This window comes from Prosopis cineraria, unplaced genomic scaffold, assembly GCF_029017545.1.
Source record: "Prosopis cineraria cultivar Desert tree isolate PC_DT_omini unplaced genomic scaffold, ASM2901754v1 PC10, whole genome shotgun sequence".
NCBI lineage: Eukaryota > Viridiplantae > Streptophyta > Magnoliopsida > Fabales > Fabaceae > Prosopis > Prosopis cineraria.
In genome coordinates, this window is record NW_026555341.1 from 33175708 (window position 1) to 33192542 (window position 16835).

General features: G+C 30.1%; 1 protein-coding gene across 1 annotated transcript; it reads left to right on the forward strand.

The window, feature by feature from the left end:
• The first annotated feature begins 599 nt into the window (after window positions 1-599).
• Window positions 600-8981, forward strand: LOC129322578 (uncharacterized). Its single transcript, XM_054968877.1, has 6 exons — window positions 600-1020; window positions 2205-2261; window positions 4386-4824; window positions 4917-5845; window positions 5971-7188; window positions 7318-8981. The coding sequence occupies exons 1-6, from the start codon at window positions 600-602 to the stop codon at window positions 8979-8981; spliced, it is 4728 nt and encodes a 1575-aa protein (XP_054824852.1).
• Window positions 8982-16835: the final 7854 nt, after the last annotated feature.

A 16835-nucleotide genomic window follows, 5' to 3' on the forward strand; every position in this document is an offset into this window, starting at 1 on the left:
AATTTAAGAAAGAATTTCCTAATATAAATTCCTTCTAACGACTAAGATTTGGTGTGTATTTAAATTTTAAAAAAGTTTTATAAAAAATTATACCCATGTCATTTTAATATTTATTAGAGATAATGCAATTATTATATCAACTTTAATTTATATAATTAATTAATTAACTGTTAATAAATGCTTTTTTCTATACATGTATTTACATTTCACAAGAATTGGGTAGTTACATATTTATTTGACTATATAAATTTTAAAATTTTTTCATTTTTGAGTCAGTTATATATTTATTAAATGTGGTGCCTAATAATGATTAATCTTATTAAATATGGTTTTATATACTTCATTTATTTCTGATTGCATAATTTCTTTAACAAATATTTTTGACTATATAATGATATTATTTCTTGTCATCAATAAGTTATACATTTAAATAAAGTGGATTCCTTATGTTCCATTATCTCCCCTCTCTCATATAGTTGTAAACGTGGGTGCTTATGTGATCGTGTGGGTTGTTGGAGATAAGGATAGCAAGTCTCATATATAAAAACTGAGTGAGTACACTAATGATTGCAAGAACTTATTATTCTTCAATCCTCACCATGAATCCATCATTTTCTGACACTGATGAGTTATTCAAGAAAGCTGCCTTGCTTGCCATTGAATACTCCAAAGCAAGTCCTATATGGTGGTGTCCTCCCCCAGAATCTGTCGGCACTACCACTGTGAAGAGGTGCTTGAACCAGAGTCAAAGACAGTTTGAAAGCTCATCTCTTATAACATTTGATAGAGTGAAGAGTGAGGTAGTAGAAGCAAATGATGAACTTGACAATATTGGTGGTCTTATAGCATCTGATGGAGTGAAGAGTGAGGTGGTAGAAGCAAATGATGAACTTGACAATATTACTGGTCTTGTAGCATCTGATGGAATCAAGAGCGAGGTGGTAGAAGCAAGTGATGAATCTGCTGATGGTGGTAGTCCTACAACATGTGTTCCATTTAGGCGCTCTAAGAGAACCAAGAGTATGCCATTTTGGATGATTGACTATTATGTATATATGTGATGTATGTTTAAAATTTAATTTTAATTATGTTTTATTTGCAAATTATGTTTAGTAGGCTATCGAACATCTTGTAAGCGAACTCTTTGTGTGTGTAGGTTATATATTTCAATCTATTAATTTGGTTGATTTTGCTAGGTGTGTGAATGTCTATGCTAATATGCACTACAAATATATAATTTATGAGATATTTATTCCGTGAAATTAAAGCTTTTATTTTGTGCGTGCACATTATCATGATGGTTAATGGAGACATTGAGGGGATATGGGTCACACATTGAGACTTCATGGGTTAAGGAAGTTAACCTGACGTGGCACTTAAAAGCAGAAAAAAAGTTCAAGTTATGACGTAAATGTGCATTGAAAAATAAAAATCATGGAGAATATGGTTATATAAATATAAAAAATATATGTGTAAATAAAATAAAGAGATATATAATAACAGATATATTCATCTCAACAAACCATGAAATTTAATTAAAAAACATATTTTTTGTTGGCAAAATTTAAACAAAATATATTTATTATAAATTAGTAATTTTAAATTTTAATCAAATTAACTGCCACGTTTTTTGATATTTTGCATTATTTTTAAAAATTTTATTAAATCATCATGGGCATCTTAGTAACCACCTTCGGAGATAATATGGCCATGTTGTGAGTTGGCTATTAGCCACACAAGCGCTTCTTCCTTTGTCTTCTTCTCCTTCTCTGGTATGTGTTCATTATAACCTTTTAACTACCATTTTGCCTTCCTTTATTCATTACTGTAGCATTAAGTTTGTATTTTCAACATGAATAAATGTGTGTTGGTAAAAAAAAAAACATGAATAAATGTGAAATTTAAACTTTATGTACCAACACTTTTTTTTTTGAAAAAAAAAATCATTTGGCTGGTTTTGATAATCATTTTCATCATTGTGTTGTTGCTACGTGTGAAGTAGAATTCTAAATGTTCAATGAATCCAAAAATTGCCTATAGTAACAAGCATCTAAGCTATTATATTAGATAATTGGAGGTATTCATCATTTAGCTTCTTTTATTTTGTATAATACTTTCTATGAATAACCTCTTCAATCCTATTAAATTGTAGCTTATGGAATTTTTTCTTGATAAAGATTATTATGCTATGTGTGTTATCACAGTTAAAATGGGTAAAAGGAAACAGATGAATGCATCTCTTGATTCTGCCTGCAACAAAGGTTAGTTTTCTATTTTAACCTTTTTCATAGATGGACATATATAAATATAATTTATGAATTAATTGAGAAATTATATTTTAAATTTTGAGATCATAGGAGAGAAGTTATATTTTCAAATTACCATCTTATTAATTGAGAAAAAAATAAATTGATTCACAAAATTGTGTTCTATTAATTCACACAATTATAATAACATCAGTATAAAAAATAACTAATAATTTAATTCAATTTTAATTTGACTATTGATATGATATAATTTTCAAGAAAATCATCTAAATTACTATTCACAAAATTATTATATAAATTCAAAATTATTCACGAAACGACAATATTCAGAAAGTTATATTTGAGATCAATATCGAGGATAAAGAAGGAAAGTGGTTTTTGGTAATTTTTAAAATAATAATTTTATATAGGAATAGGTATTATTTATATAGATATATTTAATATTTTTAAAATTAAAATTTTAAATTTTTCATTAATTGAGAAATTATATTTGAGATTTTGAGATCATGAGAGAGAAGTTATAGTTTCAAATTACAATCTTTTAAATTAAAAAAAATTATTTATTGGCATTCACTTGTCTTTTCCACACTTTTTTTTTTGGGGAAGTAAATAATTCTAAAGATAATGAAGATGTAATTAAAATATTACCTAAAATTAAATTGTAAAATGCTTTTTAATTTGCCAGATATTCTCTTCAGTCTAATGTCATATAAACGTGTCACACTTCACTATTGTTTTCTTTCTTTCTATGTTCAAGAATATCACGTATTTTATATCCCAACACTGCAAGCCATTACTTTTTTATCTTTTACAAATAAAGTATCTTTTCATAAATTTTAAATTGATACTGTCATATATGTTTTTGAACAATCCTGCCTTTTTTAGGCAATGCTCCTTTTAGAATTTTGATTTTTGTGACAAATTTCACCTTAATTTTTCAATTAGATCATTGAATATTCACTCGACAATTTTATCTTTAAATACTGAAAAAAGAAAAACATTGAGACTAAAATATTAATTTATCATTTGTTTTAATTTTAATGTTTGAATTTTTGAATTTAATTGCTGGGTATGACTAACTTTTCCATTTTAATCTTTCTTCACCTCAGAAAATATCACATCATCTAAAATTGCGAGACAACAACGGGTTTCTATCTTGAGAGAAAAAAGAAAGCAAACAACAAGGACATTTATTGCTAGGAATGGCATAACAAGTGAGGCCTTTGGCTTAAAACTTCCTTTCAAATCCTTTTGTATTATATCCTTCCTCCATCATATGCGTTCAACTAATTTATTTGAAATGTGAATATCTTGCACATTTGTATTTATACTTCTTCCTCTTCATCTTCTTTGATGTAAGATTCAGTGCAACCAATCAACAAGGGAAAACCTCCGACGAGCGTTTATAGCCACTCCCATAAAGTTCCCTTATACGATATCACTAATGGTAGGTTTCTTATAACAAGTTGGTATTTATAATTAACCTCGAAACTATAGAAAATTCACATTGCATAACATTTCATGCTCCAATAATGTGAAAATTTGTAAAGAATTAAAATATGCATTGTACTTTATTTGACTTTTGATGGTTCAACAATTGGGTTACATTACCTTAGTTAAATATGATTGAGATGTTTATTTTGAATGAAATTTTAATGTTATATATCTATTCATCCCTACTAATGTATCTGGATGAATTACAGTGCTTCAACATACATGCTCTACATCCAACACCCACAGACAATTTGGAGTTGAACCCCCTGTTAGTTGTAAGTGTTTGAGTACAAGCTTTAATAGTTGGTATTTGGTACGCATCAATTTTGTTAAATGTTTTCAATAATATACTATATATTCTGGAGGTTCATTCATGAGATGGGATTCTCATCAAGTTAATTTTTATGCAATGAGCTAATATTAATAGATCATTGAGTACACAAACTTTGCAATTAAATTTTCTTTCATGGACAATGGAAGTTAGTTGATTATTACGTGACAAATAATGTTAGAGCATGTTAATTGTCTAATTTTTTTTGACAGACAATCTATAAACATTTGATAATGTCCATAAAATCAAAGTTTAATATAGACATAATTTATTTTATTACTTTAATTTTTCAGCTCCTATTGATTTAGGCGACCAAGCATATCCATGTGTTCACTGTGGAGCTATTATGTGGATAAATGAACGACTTGAAAAAAATTGTTCTAACCTTCATCCAAAGTTTGGATTATGTTGTCTTCAAGGGAAGGTTGACTTGCCTAACCCAAAGCATGCTCCTTGGCAACTACAGAGGCTATTTCACTCCATAGATGATGATAGTAAGAATTTTCTTGATAATATTAGAGCATACAACATGATGTTTGCATTCACGTCCATGGGCGGAAAAGTTGATAAAAGAGTAAACAATGGTCGTGGTCCTTATGTGTATTGTATTAATGGCCAAAACATGCATATGATAGGCAGTGTTTTACCTGTTGAAGGAGCACCCCCTAAATTTTCTCAGTTATATATACATGACACTTCCAACGAGACAACAAATAGGATAGCTGCTGTAAGGTACTTTTGTTCTACACTTTTCAGTTTTGATTGCTTTTATAACTATATATAACCAAATTTTGATTCTAATTTTTTTGTCTTTTGTAATATAGTGGCCAAGACACAAAAAAATCTTTGCGGCCTTCTATTGTCCAACAATTGCAAAAAATATTGGACAATCACAATGAATTAGTTAAAACTTATAGACTTGCTCGAGATTTTATGGGGAATCATCAAGGTCAGGAAGTTAAGATTCGACTCATTCATAAGGGTGGTAAAAATGCTCATACATATAATTTGCCAACATCACCTAACGAAATAGCAGCCTTGGTTGTGGGAGACATTGGATCAACTGAACTTGGAAGAGATATTATTATTCAATATAGAAGTGGTTTGCTTGAGCGAATTTCTGAGACACACCAATCATATTTGCCAATGCAATACCCTCTATTATTTCCATATGGAGATGGAGGCTATACTGAAGGTATTCCACATAAGAAGACGCAACGAAAGATGAAAGGTGAGAGTGGAACTGTGTCACTTCGGGAATATTTTGCTTACAATATCCAAGATCGAGCATTGGATGGATCACTACTTTTATATGGCCGTAAATTATATCAACAATATTTGGTTGATGCATATACCATGATTGAGTCATATAGATTGAGATATATCAGGATGAACCAAAAAAAACTACGAGCAGAGGTTTATAATGGTTTAGCAGATGCAGTTTTTAGAGGTGATACTCAGGCTTCATTTGTAGGGAAACGAGTAATCCTTCCATCTTCTTTCACTGGTGGTGCCCGTTACACAATGCAAAACTACCAAGATGCAATGGCTATTTGTAGATGGGCTGGGTTTCCAGATTTGTTCATAACTTTTACAGCTAATCCAAAATGGCCTGAAATGACTAGATTTTTGGAAGCTCGTCAACTTCGTATAGAAGATCGTCCTGACATTGTCACACGTATATTTAAAATGAAGCTAGACTTGCTTATCAAAGATATTAGAAAAGAGGAAATTTTTGGAAGTGTCAAAGCAGGTATTACTCAAACTACATTAATAAGCTCCTTTTACTACTCTTATTTAGTTTACATATGCATTTGTAATATGCATGGTTTATTTCTATTTCTTTCTAATATTTGTTTTCATGTTTTTATGTTACAGTTCTATATACAATTGAATTTCAAAAGCGAGGTCTTCCCCATGCTCATATTTTGGTTTTCCTTGCAAATAAAGATAAGTTATCTACTGCTAAAGATATTGACAACATCATTTCAGCAGAAATCCCTAATAAAGAAGCACAACCTGAGTTACATGATGTAGTGGTGAATTATATGTTACATGGGCCATGTGGAATAGCTAATCCTCATTCTCCATGTATGGACAAAGGAATATGTACTAAGCAATTCCCAAAAAACTTTAACTCTACAACAGTGATCCATGAAGATGGATATCCAAGGTATAAAAGGGAAGATAATGGTGTACATGTCATGAAGAATGGGATCCCATTGGATAACAGATATGTTATCCCCTATAACGCAACTCTTTTACTAAAATATGGAGCTCACATTAATGTTGAAAGATGTAATCAAGGAGACTCCATTAAGTATCTTTTTAAATATGTTAATAAAGGTTATGATCGAGTTACTGCTGCATTCTATACTCAAGCAGATGATGTAAGTGAGGGTTTGGTTCGTGATGAGATCAAAATGTTTTTTGATTGTCGATATGTTTCGTCATGTGAATCAGTTTGGAGGATCTTAGGGTTCGATATTAATTATAGAAATCCCTCTGTTGAAAGACTATCATTTCACTTGCCTAATCATCAAATGGTGGTATTTGAGGAGAATGAAGATCTTCAACATGTTATGTCTAGAAATAATGGGAAACCGACTATGTTTGAAGCTTGGTTCATTGCTAATGCTAAATATGAAAATGCCAAAGGTTTAACTTACTCAGAGTTCCCTATGAAATTTACATATCACAAAGATACTTGTGAATGGACACCAAGAAAAAAAGGATTTTCCATCGGAAGGATGTATTACACACCACCAGGCAGTGGTGAGTCATACTACTTGCGCATGCTTCTTGCAACCATTAAAGGCCCAACCTCTTACAAATCCCTTCGTACAGTGAATGGTATCTACCATAATTCATTCAGAGATGCATGTTATGCTTTAGGATTGTTAGATGATGATAAAGAGTATACTGATGGGATACTTGAAGCAGCTCAATGGGCCTCAGCCAACTATCTGAGACGGTTGTTTTCGACCTTATTAGCCTGTAACTGTTTATCACGTCCAGAGTTTATATGGAGACAAATTTGGAAACCATTGTCTAATGACATATTGTATCAACAGAGACAAATAACAGGACACCAAGGTAAATGTGTACATATTATTACCTGTATCTTATCTTTACAATTCATATTTCTTTGTCTTTAATTTTACTTTATGAAATGCTATTAAAAATACAACATTTTACATACTTCTAACTATTTAAGTCCATTAGGTTTTCAGTTATCTGATGAGGAGTTGCAAAATTTAACCTTGCTTGAGATTGAGAAGCTCTTGAATGTAAATGCAAGGACATTATCTGAGTTTGGTTCTATGCCTTTGCCACAGTCATCTGTTATGGAATTAAGGAGCAACAAACTTATACGTATGGAGTTGAGCTATGACAAAAAATTATTATCATCAGAATTAATTTGTTTGTTGAACAATTTGACTCCTGAACAGAAGAAAATATATGACCAAGTGTTATCTACAGTCAAAAGTAATAATGGTGGCATGTACTTTGTTTATGGCCATGGTGGAACTGGAAAAACATATTTATGGAATACATTGAGCACCTCCTTACGTTCTGAGGGAAAGATTGTTTTGAACGTAGCTTCAAGTGGTATTGCCTCATTATTATTGCCAGGAGGTAAAACTGCTCATTCTCAATTTCGCATTCCAATTGCAGTTAATGAAGATTCAATTTGTAATATAAAACATGGTAGTCATCTTAGTGAACTGCTTATCAACACTTCCCTAATAATATGGGATGAAGCACCCATGGCCAATAAATTTTGTTTTGAGGCTCTTGATAAGTCTCTGAGAGATATCATGAAAGTTCAACAAGTAGATGCTGCGTTAAGGCCCTTTGGTGGCAAAGTTATTTTGCTTGGTGGTGACTTTCGACAAATTCTTCCAGTTGTGCGAAAAGGTAGTAGAGAGGATATTGTATTTTCTACAATCACTTCTTCATATTTATGGAAAGATTGTAAGGTTTTTACATTGACTAAAAATATGAGACTATTGACTAATGCAACATCTAAAGATGCAATGAGAGTTCAAGAATTTGCAAACTGGATTATCTCAATTGGTGATGGAAAAGTTGACAACAACCATAAAGAAGCAGAAGAAATTACAATTCCAGATGAGTTATTGTTAAACCCTACTCAAGATCCTCTTAGGTGTATTATTGATTCCACTTATCCAGAACTGCTACAGAATATACATAGTGCATGTTATTTCCAGGAGCGTGCTATCTTAGCTCCAACATTAGCAATTGTTGATGAAGTCAATGAATATGTTTTATCCATGCTCCCTGGTGATGAAGTTTGCTACTTAAGCGCAGACACAGTTTCTAAACAAGATGAAATAGGAGGTGCTTTACAAGATATTCACTCGCCAGAATTCTTGAATTCATTAACAATGTCAGGACTACCTAACCATGAAATCAAGCTTAAAGTAGGGGCTCCTATTATGCTTATGCGAAATATCGACAAATCTATTGGTCTTTGTAACGGCACTCGATTAATTGTCAGTAAACTTGTCAGACATGTCATTGAAGCTGAGATCATGACAGGAATCTCAAAAGGTCAAAAAGTTTTAATTCCTCGAATGACTATTACTCCATCAGATACAAGTTTACCTTTCACAATATGCAGACGCCAATTCCCTATTATGTTGTCCTTTGCAATGACGATTAATAAAAGCCAAGGACAGAGTCTCACAAATGTTGGATTGTACCTCCCACGACCTGTATTTACACATGGTCAGTTGTACGTTGCTATATCTCGAGTTCGTAGCAGATGTGGCTTGAAGATTTTAATTCTAGATGAAGAGGGTAAACCAACAAACAAAACCAACAATGTTGTTTATAAAGAAATCTTTAATGGTTTGACATAGATTCATATATAAGGTACATGCTCGATATAAACCTTGCCTCTTATCTATCATCTATTAGTGACTCATCGTTAAATAATATATCATAAAACTTTATATATAATTATTTTATAGTACGTTTTCTTATATTTGCTAATTGTTCCTTTTCAAATATTCAAAATTAACTTGCCAATTATGTTCTTTTATTCATATTCTTCCTTATATTTAACATCCACATAAAATTTCATCATTTGTTTCAGGAATATTTTACCAAGTTTTGCTGGTATTTATGGCTAGAGCTGTGTTCAGGTATTACATGGATTTTATTATCTATGATTGAACAACTCATTGATGAAAAAAAGCACACCTTCATTTACCTCCCTCCTATATATACATATATATATATATATATATATATTACCTCATGTTTAAATGAATTGTTGAACATTTATTCCTGTTAGATATATTGCATATTATATTAGATGTATTTCATTTGTGTATGTTATGATTTCATGCCTATATCTTTTGTAGTACACTCACATCTATTATATTTAGAAAATGTTTTCTACATGTATATTTAAATAAATGCATGTGTATATGTGTTGATTGAGTACTGATGTAATTCCAATTTTAAGTATGGTCAAAAACTAAATATAATCACTTCTCTCAATAGGAATTTGAATCTTGATTCATCACATTTTGAATTCATTTATATTGCAATTTTTTTATTATTGCAATACCATCATATATTTTAATTATTTTAAAATATATTTCTTATTATAACTTTATTTAAATAACTCATTTAGTAATACAAGTTAAATTAAAAATTATTATAATTCTTATAAGAGGACCCGTGCATTGCACGGGTGAAACACTAGTTCGAAGCAAATGAGAGGACATGAACGTTTACACAATTTCGAATTGGAATAACCACTACTGATAATAATAATAATAATTCACTTTGGTTTTTTCCCCCAACTGAATTATTCACTGTCACTTCAAATGGATTTCTCTCTCTCTCTCTCTTTTTTAATTTTCCTCATATTTTTGCTTTCTTTCACAAGATATTGTTTGAGAAATGACAAAAAAATTTCATCAAAATGGACGAATGATGAATAAGTATTATAAAATATGATAATTATTTTAAAGTCTATGGAGACTTGTCTAACATATTTTTTGTGAAGCTACATTTCGGATTCTAAGTAAAATAATAAAAAATATAGTTTTTAATATTTAAATTAAATTTGTTAATAATACAAGTAAAGTTATTAATATAGGAAATGTAGTAGTTAGTCTAGCTAGGTAACAACAACTACACTTTCTATATTAATAACTCCATCTTAATTATAGCAACTTCAGTTTAAATATTAATAGAATAGTTGATCATAACTTCAATTTAGTCATACAATAATATACAATAATAACAGCATTTTCTGTATTAACAATTTTAATTTAAGTTTTAACAACTCAGCTTTCTATTGTTTTGTAGAAAATCAAAAACATAATTTTATAAAAGAAAATTATAACAAATAAGTTCATTTAAAATTTAAAGTAATTATCTCAGTTCATAGTATTATTTTGTCATTTGCCTATTCTAAGATATTTACTCATAATTTTCCTCTATCTTTAAGAAACGATATTAATATATGTTTAATGAAGCTTATTTTCAAAAGCATACAAAAGTTATAAAATGATTTTATGATAAGTGATAACTTTTTCAGCATATAAAACGATATTAATATATGTTTAATGAAGCTTATTTTCAAAAGCATACAAAAGTTATAAAATGATTTTATGATAAGTGATAACTTTTTCAGTAAAAGTTTGTAATAACATAAAATTGTATTTTGAATATAAGCACTATATCTATACAGCTCTAATGAAAATTGTGTAACATTTGACCAAAAAAAACAAGAAGAAGAAAACTCTGTAACATAGTTAGTTATTGTAATAAAGAATTGGGTATTTATGAAACTTTTTAGCTATGGATTTTTTTTTTAGTTATTTGAAAAAAATTTCTTTTAAATGCATATTGTGGAGGTCAATATATACATCAATTAATGATAGTTTTATATCGATAATATTAGCATCAATTTCAAAAAAAAACAGTGACATAAGCAATGCACATCTGACAACTAGCACAGGTGGTTTTGATGCAAAAGCTTCTCCACAAAGAGACAATAACAATTTTATAATGTACTTGACAATTAGTTTGTTTATGTAATATTGTACTTAGCAAGATATAAGCAAGTGTATGAGTAAAATATTATGACATCATGGATTTCCAGCTTTGAAATTTACAAGTGGTAAAAGAGTAAATTTGTAAAATTGAGATATTAATAAGTTAATGATATTTTTAAATGACTAACGAGGTTATTGGACCTTTGGACAGCTTTGGATGTAGATTAGGATGGTATTTGGATCAACCGAGCCCGCGTGCAAGGCCCAAAATCTTTCTAGGCCTTGTTGTGCCATCTGTTGTGGCAAAGGTATGGTGTGCTGTGTCTGATAGACCCAAATTTTATTAAATCAAGCGTGTGTTGATAGAACAGAAAAGGAAGGAAAGAGGAGGATTAATGGGAGCTCGTTTTGCCTTTGTTAAGGCATCATCTCCTAGGTTTTTTGAGGACGTTTTGAGCAAGATTAATTCTTAAATAAGTTTCTCATCACTCCCTCCTCTCTCTATGCAAATTTTCTTTAGATTTGGGTATTGTGGGGACTTGATTTCAATTTCTCTTGGATTGTAGCCGAACCCATAAACTCAGTTAAGATTTTGAAAAGTTAAATCAAGCTCTTAAACCTAAGTTTGAAGAATTTTGTAGTGATTTGAGATGTGTAGGGTTTGGATGAACCCTAAGTGAAATTTGAGCTATTGGGACAAATGTGGATAAAGATTTATATATGTTTAAGTGTTTGAGTGCTAACTGAAATTAATGAAATGTATTAAGAGTATTGAATGGTGTTAAAGTGAAATTTTGGGATATAGTAAGTATCCAAAATTTAGTGACAAAGGGATATAATTAGAGTAATAATTGATTATTAGTATTTAATTATGCAGACTAAATATTGAGTGGGCATTGTGGCATGAGTAGATCTTGTAGAACAAATACTTGACCACGGTAACCCTTTTTATGACAAATAAAGCTTTATAGGATTTTAGCTTAATAATAACCACAATATTCAACTATTCAAATTAATTCATCAATTTTCAAAAGCATAAATCAATTAACAAGCAACTACATAAAATAGGTTTTCCTTGGTTATCTCAAACCTTTAAGAGATCGAAGATTTACCCTTCAATAACTTTCTTTCAGGCTAATTTTTCAAATAAATTCATCAACATTGTCAAATATACACTTCTAACTCTCATTTTTCATTCCTAAATTACCCAAATTCCCTATTTCTTACATTTAGGCTTATCTATTGGATTTATTAACTCTCTTTAGCTCCCATTAATTTCATTAAATGTTTCTAAGGTTAGTAATGTCAACCAATGTAACATTCTAAAAATTAAACTCCTAACAATCAAGTAATTTAGCACAAATAAGTAGGAATTATGTGGTATATGGTCAAAGGAGACTAATGAGTGTGATTTCAGTCATAAAGTTGGGTCCCTAGTGAAATTGGGTCACTTAAACATCAAAAAAGGTGAAAAACAAAGGAAGAAAGCCTCTATACCATATGCCGCGACATGTGCGTGGTGTACCATAACGCACGAGGCTAAGGGACAAGGAATAGCCTTCTCTATACTGCATGCTGTGATGCACAGTATAGGCGCCATGGTATACTTTTTGCAGAAAGAAGACATGAACTAATGAAAAAAATTGAGAGAAGAGACAGAGGAAACAAAGAGAATGAAGAGGGCTTTATTAAGGCTTCAATTTCAAGAAGGTTAGAAGTATTTTGAAGCTACCAAACCCTAAGAATAAATTTCCTAACCTCTTTTTCTCCCTTCCTAACCCATTTTCTTAAGTTTTTTGTATAGTGAAAGATTAAATTCAGTCCATATAAGCTATAGATCTAAATCTATTGATCTAAATAGAGTTAATGGAAGTTATTTTAGTTGTTGAAACCATTAATGAGGGGTTTTATGCAGTAATGGTAGTGGGCGACCATTGAAATCCGAAAATGACCCACTAATATAGGTCTTTGAGATCATTGGAAGCCATTAATAATAATGTGAGAGCTTAATAAAAAAATGAGAGCTAAAGAGAGTTAAAAAGCCAATAGGTAAGCCTAAATGTAATAAATGAGCGCTTTAAGTATTTTAGAGATAGCAGAAAAAGTAGTTATATTGTATGTATTGTATTGTGAATGATTGTGGGTTTGATTAATTGTAGATTAATCACCCGCGCACCATATTAGGCTTCAAAAGCAAGTTTGTAAGCATATATTAAGGGGTAAATATTTAACCTTTCAAATGTTTGAGGTAATTAGAGGAACCTATCTTGGGTTGTTATTTGTCAATTGAGTTTTAATGTAGAAATAGGCTTACTTGCATGTATGATTGAATTTGAAAATGTGAAAGCATGCTATAAACCATATGTTAGTATATTATCTTACATAAATGAGAAGTTTATGATGGATGATGTGATGTTAGTATGCTTGTACTAACATTTGAGTATTATACGTGTGGCTAAACAGAAATTTAAATGTGTTATGAAATTTAGAATTGAAAAGGAGAATATTTATGAATATGATATTGATGCTCACTTAGATAGCACAATACCATAAACCCAATGTGTTGATATTAAGTAAGTTAGGAAATGAGTAAGCATGAACATTGCATAATCATTTGGCGGGAATTTGTTTAGAGAGAGAAATAGATAAAATCCATATGGTATTTATAGTTGCCTTTTAATACATGAAGGCCTAGCCTTATTCTACTATTTTGTTGAGGAACTGTCACATAGTTTGTCAAGAGATTAAAACCTAATTATCTATACCTGTTTATCGAGGAAGTAAGTTTAGGGTATACGACACCTCATAGATTCAAGAATGGGAAAAAACGTGGTCCAAGAGTGAGTGTTATGATTTTTAGCTAAATCACACCTCACAATTGGTGAGCTTAGGTAGTCCAGTCACACGAACGAACCCCTGATTGTGATTATAGCCCACGGTTTTAGTCGGAGGAAATAATAAGGGTATAAGGAGGAATTGATCATGCATATATATTTATCTAACCTATCACATGGTTGTTAAGTTTGTGGTGAATCGTGATAATGAACATGCCATTGTCACATGGTTGTCTATGTTATGGCATTGTGTATTGAATTAATGAATTGGGTCATTGTTGTAACACCCTAACTTTACTAACTAAAAACATAATCAAATACCATGGTAATAAAAAGATTTAAACTAATAAAAATAACTACCATGGTATAAAGATGTAAAGTCAATTCTCAAATTTATTTTAAAAAAATGATCATAGTATAAAAGATTTAATTTATATTTTAGAAAACTACCATGGTTGCAAAAATTTCATCTACTAAATAAATATTTAAAATCTAGTCTTGGTAAAAATAATAGATTCATTAAGCAACTTCTATGGCCTTAGGCCTCAACTAACAATACTTTTTTTAGGCATCAATAAATAATAAATAATTTCAAAACTCCACCCAAATAACAAATGAGTCCTATACTAACAAATAATTATTTGACAAACTAAAATGGGACTTAAAACTTACTCAAGCTAAACTCCAAGCTTCTAGATACTTCCCATTTTCTCTGTTAAGCTTACCTAAAATGTTAAAGAGAGGTGAGCACTAACGTTTCAGTAACCCAAAGTTTAACCATACATGCACAAACTACAACCACACAATTATACAACTAATATACAAGTGAATTCATAAAAGTCATTCAGTTATAACATAAGAATTTTTAGGATATATCTCATAACATGTCAATATGTAATACCAATAATCTCCTTGTTACTCCATCCATACTTATTCCGCTAACAAGCAACCACACAACAAAAACTAAGCAAAAAGAGTTCTCAATAAGATTCTACATAAATCACATACATATAAAAATATTAATAGAAAATTTAAAGTGTCTAAAAATTACCCTATAACTATCCTAAAGTTATTCTAAAATTACTTTAGAACTTTAGTGCTACCTTGAGCGCCTAAGATTTTCTTTTAAATTTCATATCACTTTATAATTTAAGTAATTATTTAGAGTAGTCAAGTTTCATGTCGAAACCCATTTATGCATGTTCCTTAATTTAGAAGTTTCCATTTTTTAATCTAAATTTCTATTTTATAACTACCCATGAACACATATAATATTATATTGCTTATATGTATACACTGGAAAAAGAACACAACAATGATACGCCTACAAGAAGACTACTAGGAGGACTATTATATCATTGTTTTATATATACGAGGAGATGGAAGGCATTAGGTTGCTGTGCGTGGGTGTTAAAGAAAAAAGCAATTGAAACACTATTATTATTATTATATCATTATTTTAAGCATCACACTACGAGATCAGTAGGTTTGGTGCAAACTCACAGTGACGATTGAGGAAGAAGAAAGGACGGAAACTTTTCAAGGATAAGGACAAATGTTTGACAACTTTGGTGGTGTTCGTACAACATATATTGATATATATAACGCACCGAGGAAAGAAAACGATAAAGCGAAAGAAGGAAAAACTAGAAAGAGTAACTTGTGTGGAGAGAACTCAATAGCTGTGTGAGTGGAATGAAGAAAACTAAATGAATGTAGAGGTAGGGTTTTCAGCAAGTTATATTTTAGACTTATAAATTTATAAACTTAAACTAATTTTCTTTTCATTAACTAGCATTATCTTTATAATATCTTTAAAGATAATTTTAAAATAATCTGATATCTTTTAAAACTTAATAAGATTATCTAACTTTTAATATTATATATATAAGTTAGTTTCAAACATTTATTAAATTTAATTACTTTAATTATTAATTTATATATATATATATATTATTGTTTTACTATTTTAGGCCTAATACTTAATTCTATGCCCTCTTTAAGGTGTCTATCAATAATTTAAGGCCCAATAAAATCTAGGATATTCCAATTATCACATGTTTAAGTGTATTGTGGCAATGTACTCTATGTTTTAAAATGGGAAACGTGAAAACGAGTACATTGTGAAATTACAACTTATATTATATATAATATCATATTTTGAGTGATTAATTCCCTTTTATGTGTTTAAATCAATTGATATGTAATTACATAGGGTAGGTATACCTTGGTTATTGAGTGGCTATACTCACCTCTTTTTTTTAATATTTTATAAGCTCTAGCTTTAGTGAGGAAAGGAAAAAAGCTACAGAGGCTTAGGAATCTAAGATTCCTATTATAAAGCCTCTTACTTAGATTTATTTTGTGTAATAGATAATATATTATTAAGTAGGATGTATTTTATTTACATTCGTACTATATTGTTGTTAAAGAATTTGAAATGTATTTTGGGCCTTGGAATGTCATATGTTAGTTATTAAGAGTTAATAGGGCTAAAAATTAGTGTAAGTGTAGTAACTATTATTATATTGTTGAAATTGATAATGATTGGATTATGCAATATTAAAACCTTCTCCTTCTGTTTTTGGTATTAAAAGGGTTAAGGAGTGAAAATTTAATATTGTGGTGTATAGGTGCATGTGGTGTGTTGTATAGGAATTTCTAAGTTCATTAAGTATGGTCTAGGTGTTAGAAAATGCTCTTGGCACATATAAAGGGTTTTGGACACTCTTGCGTGGTGAGAACTATGAAAATAGTTTAAGAATGTGTTTGGTATCTAACTTCATTATATGACTTAACTTGAAAGTAAAACCCTATGGCATTGGCTAGTTGATGAAAAGAGCTTTTCGTATATATCTATATC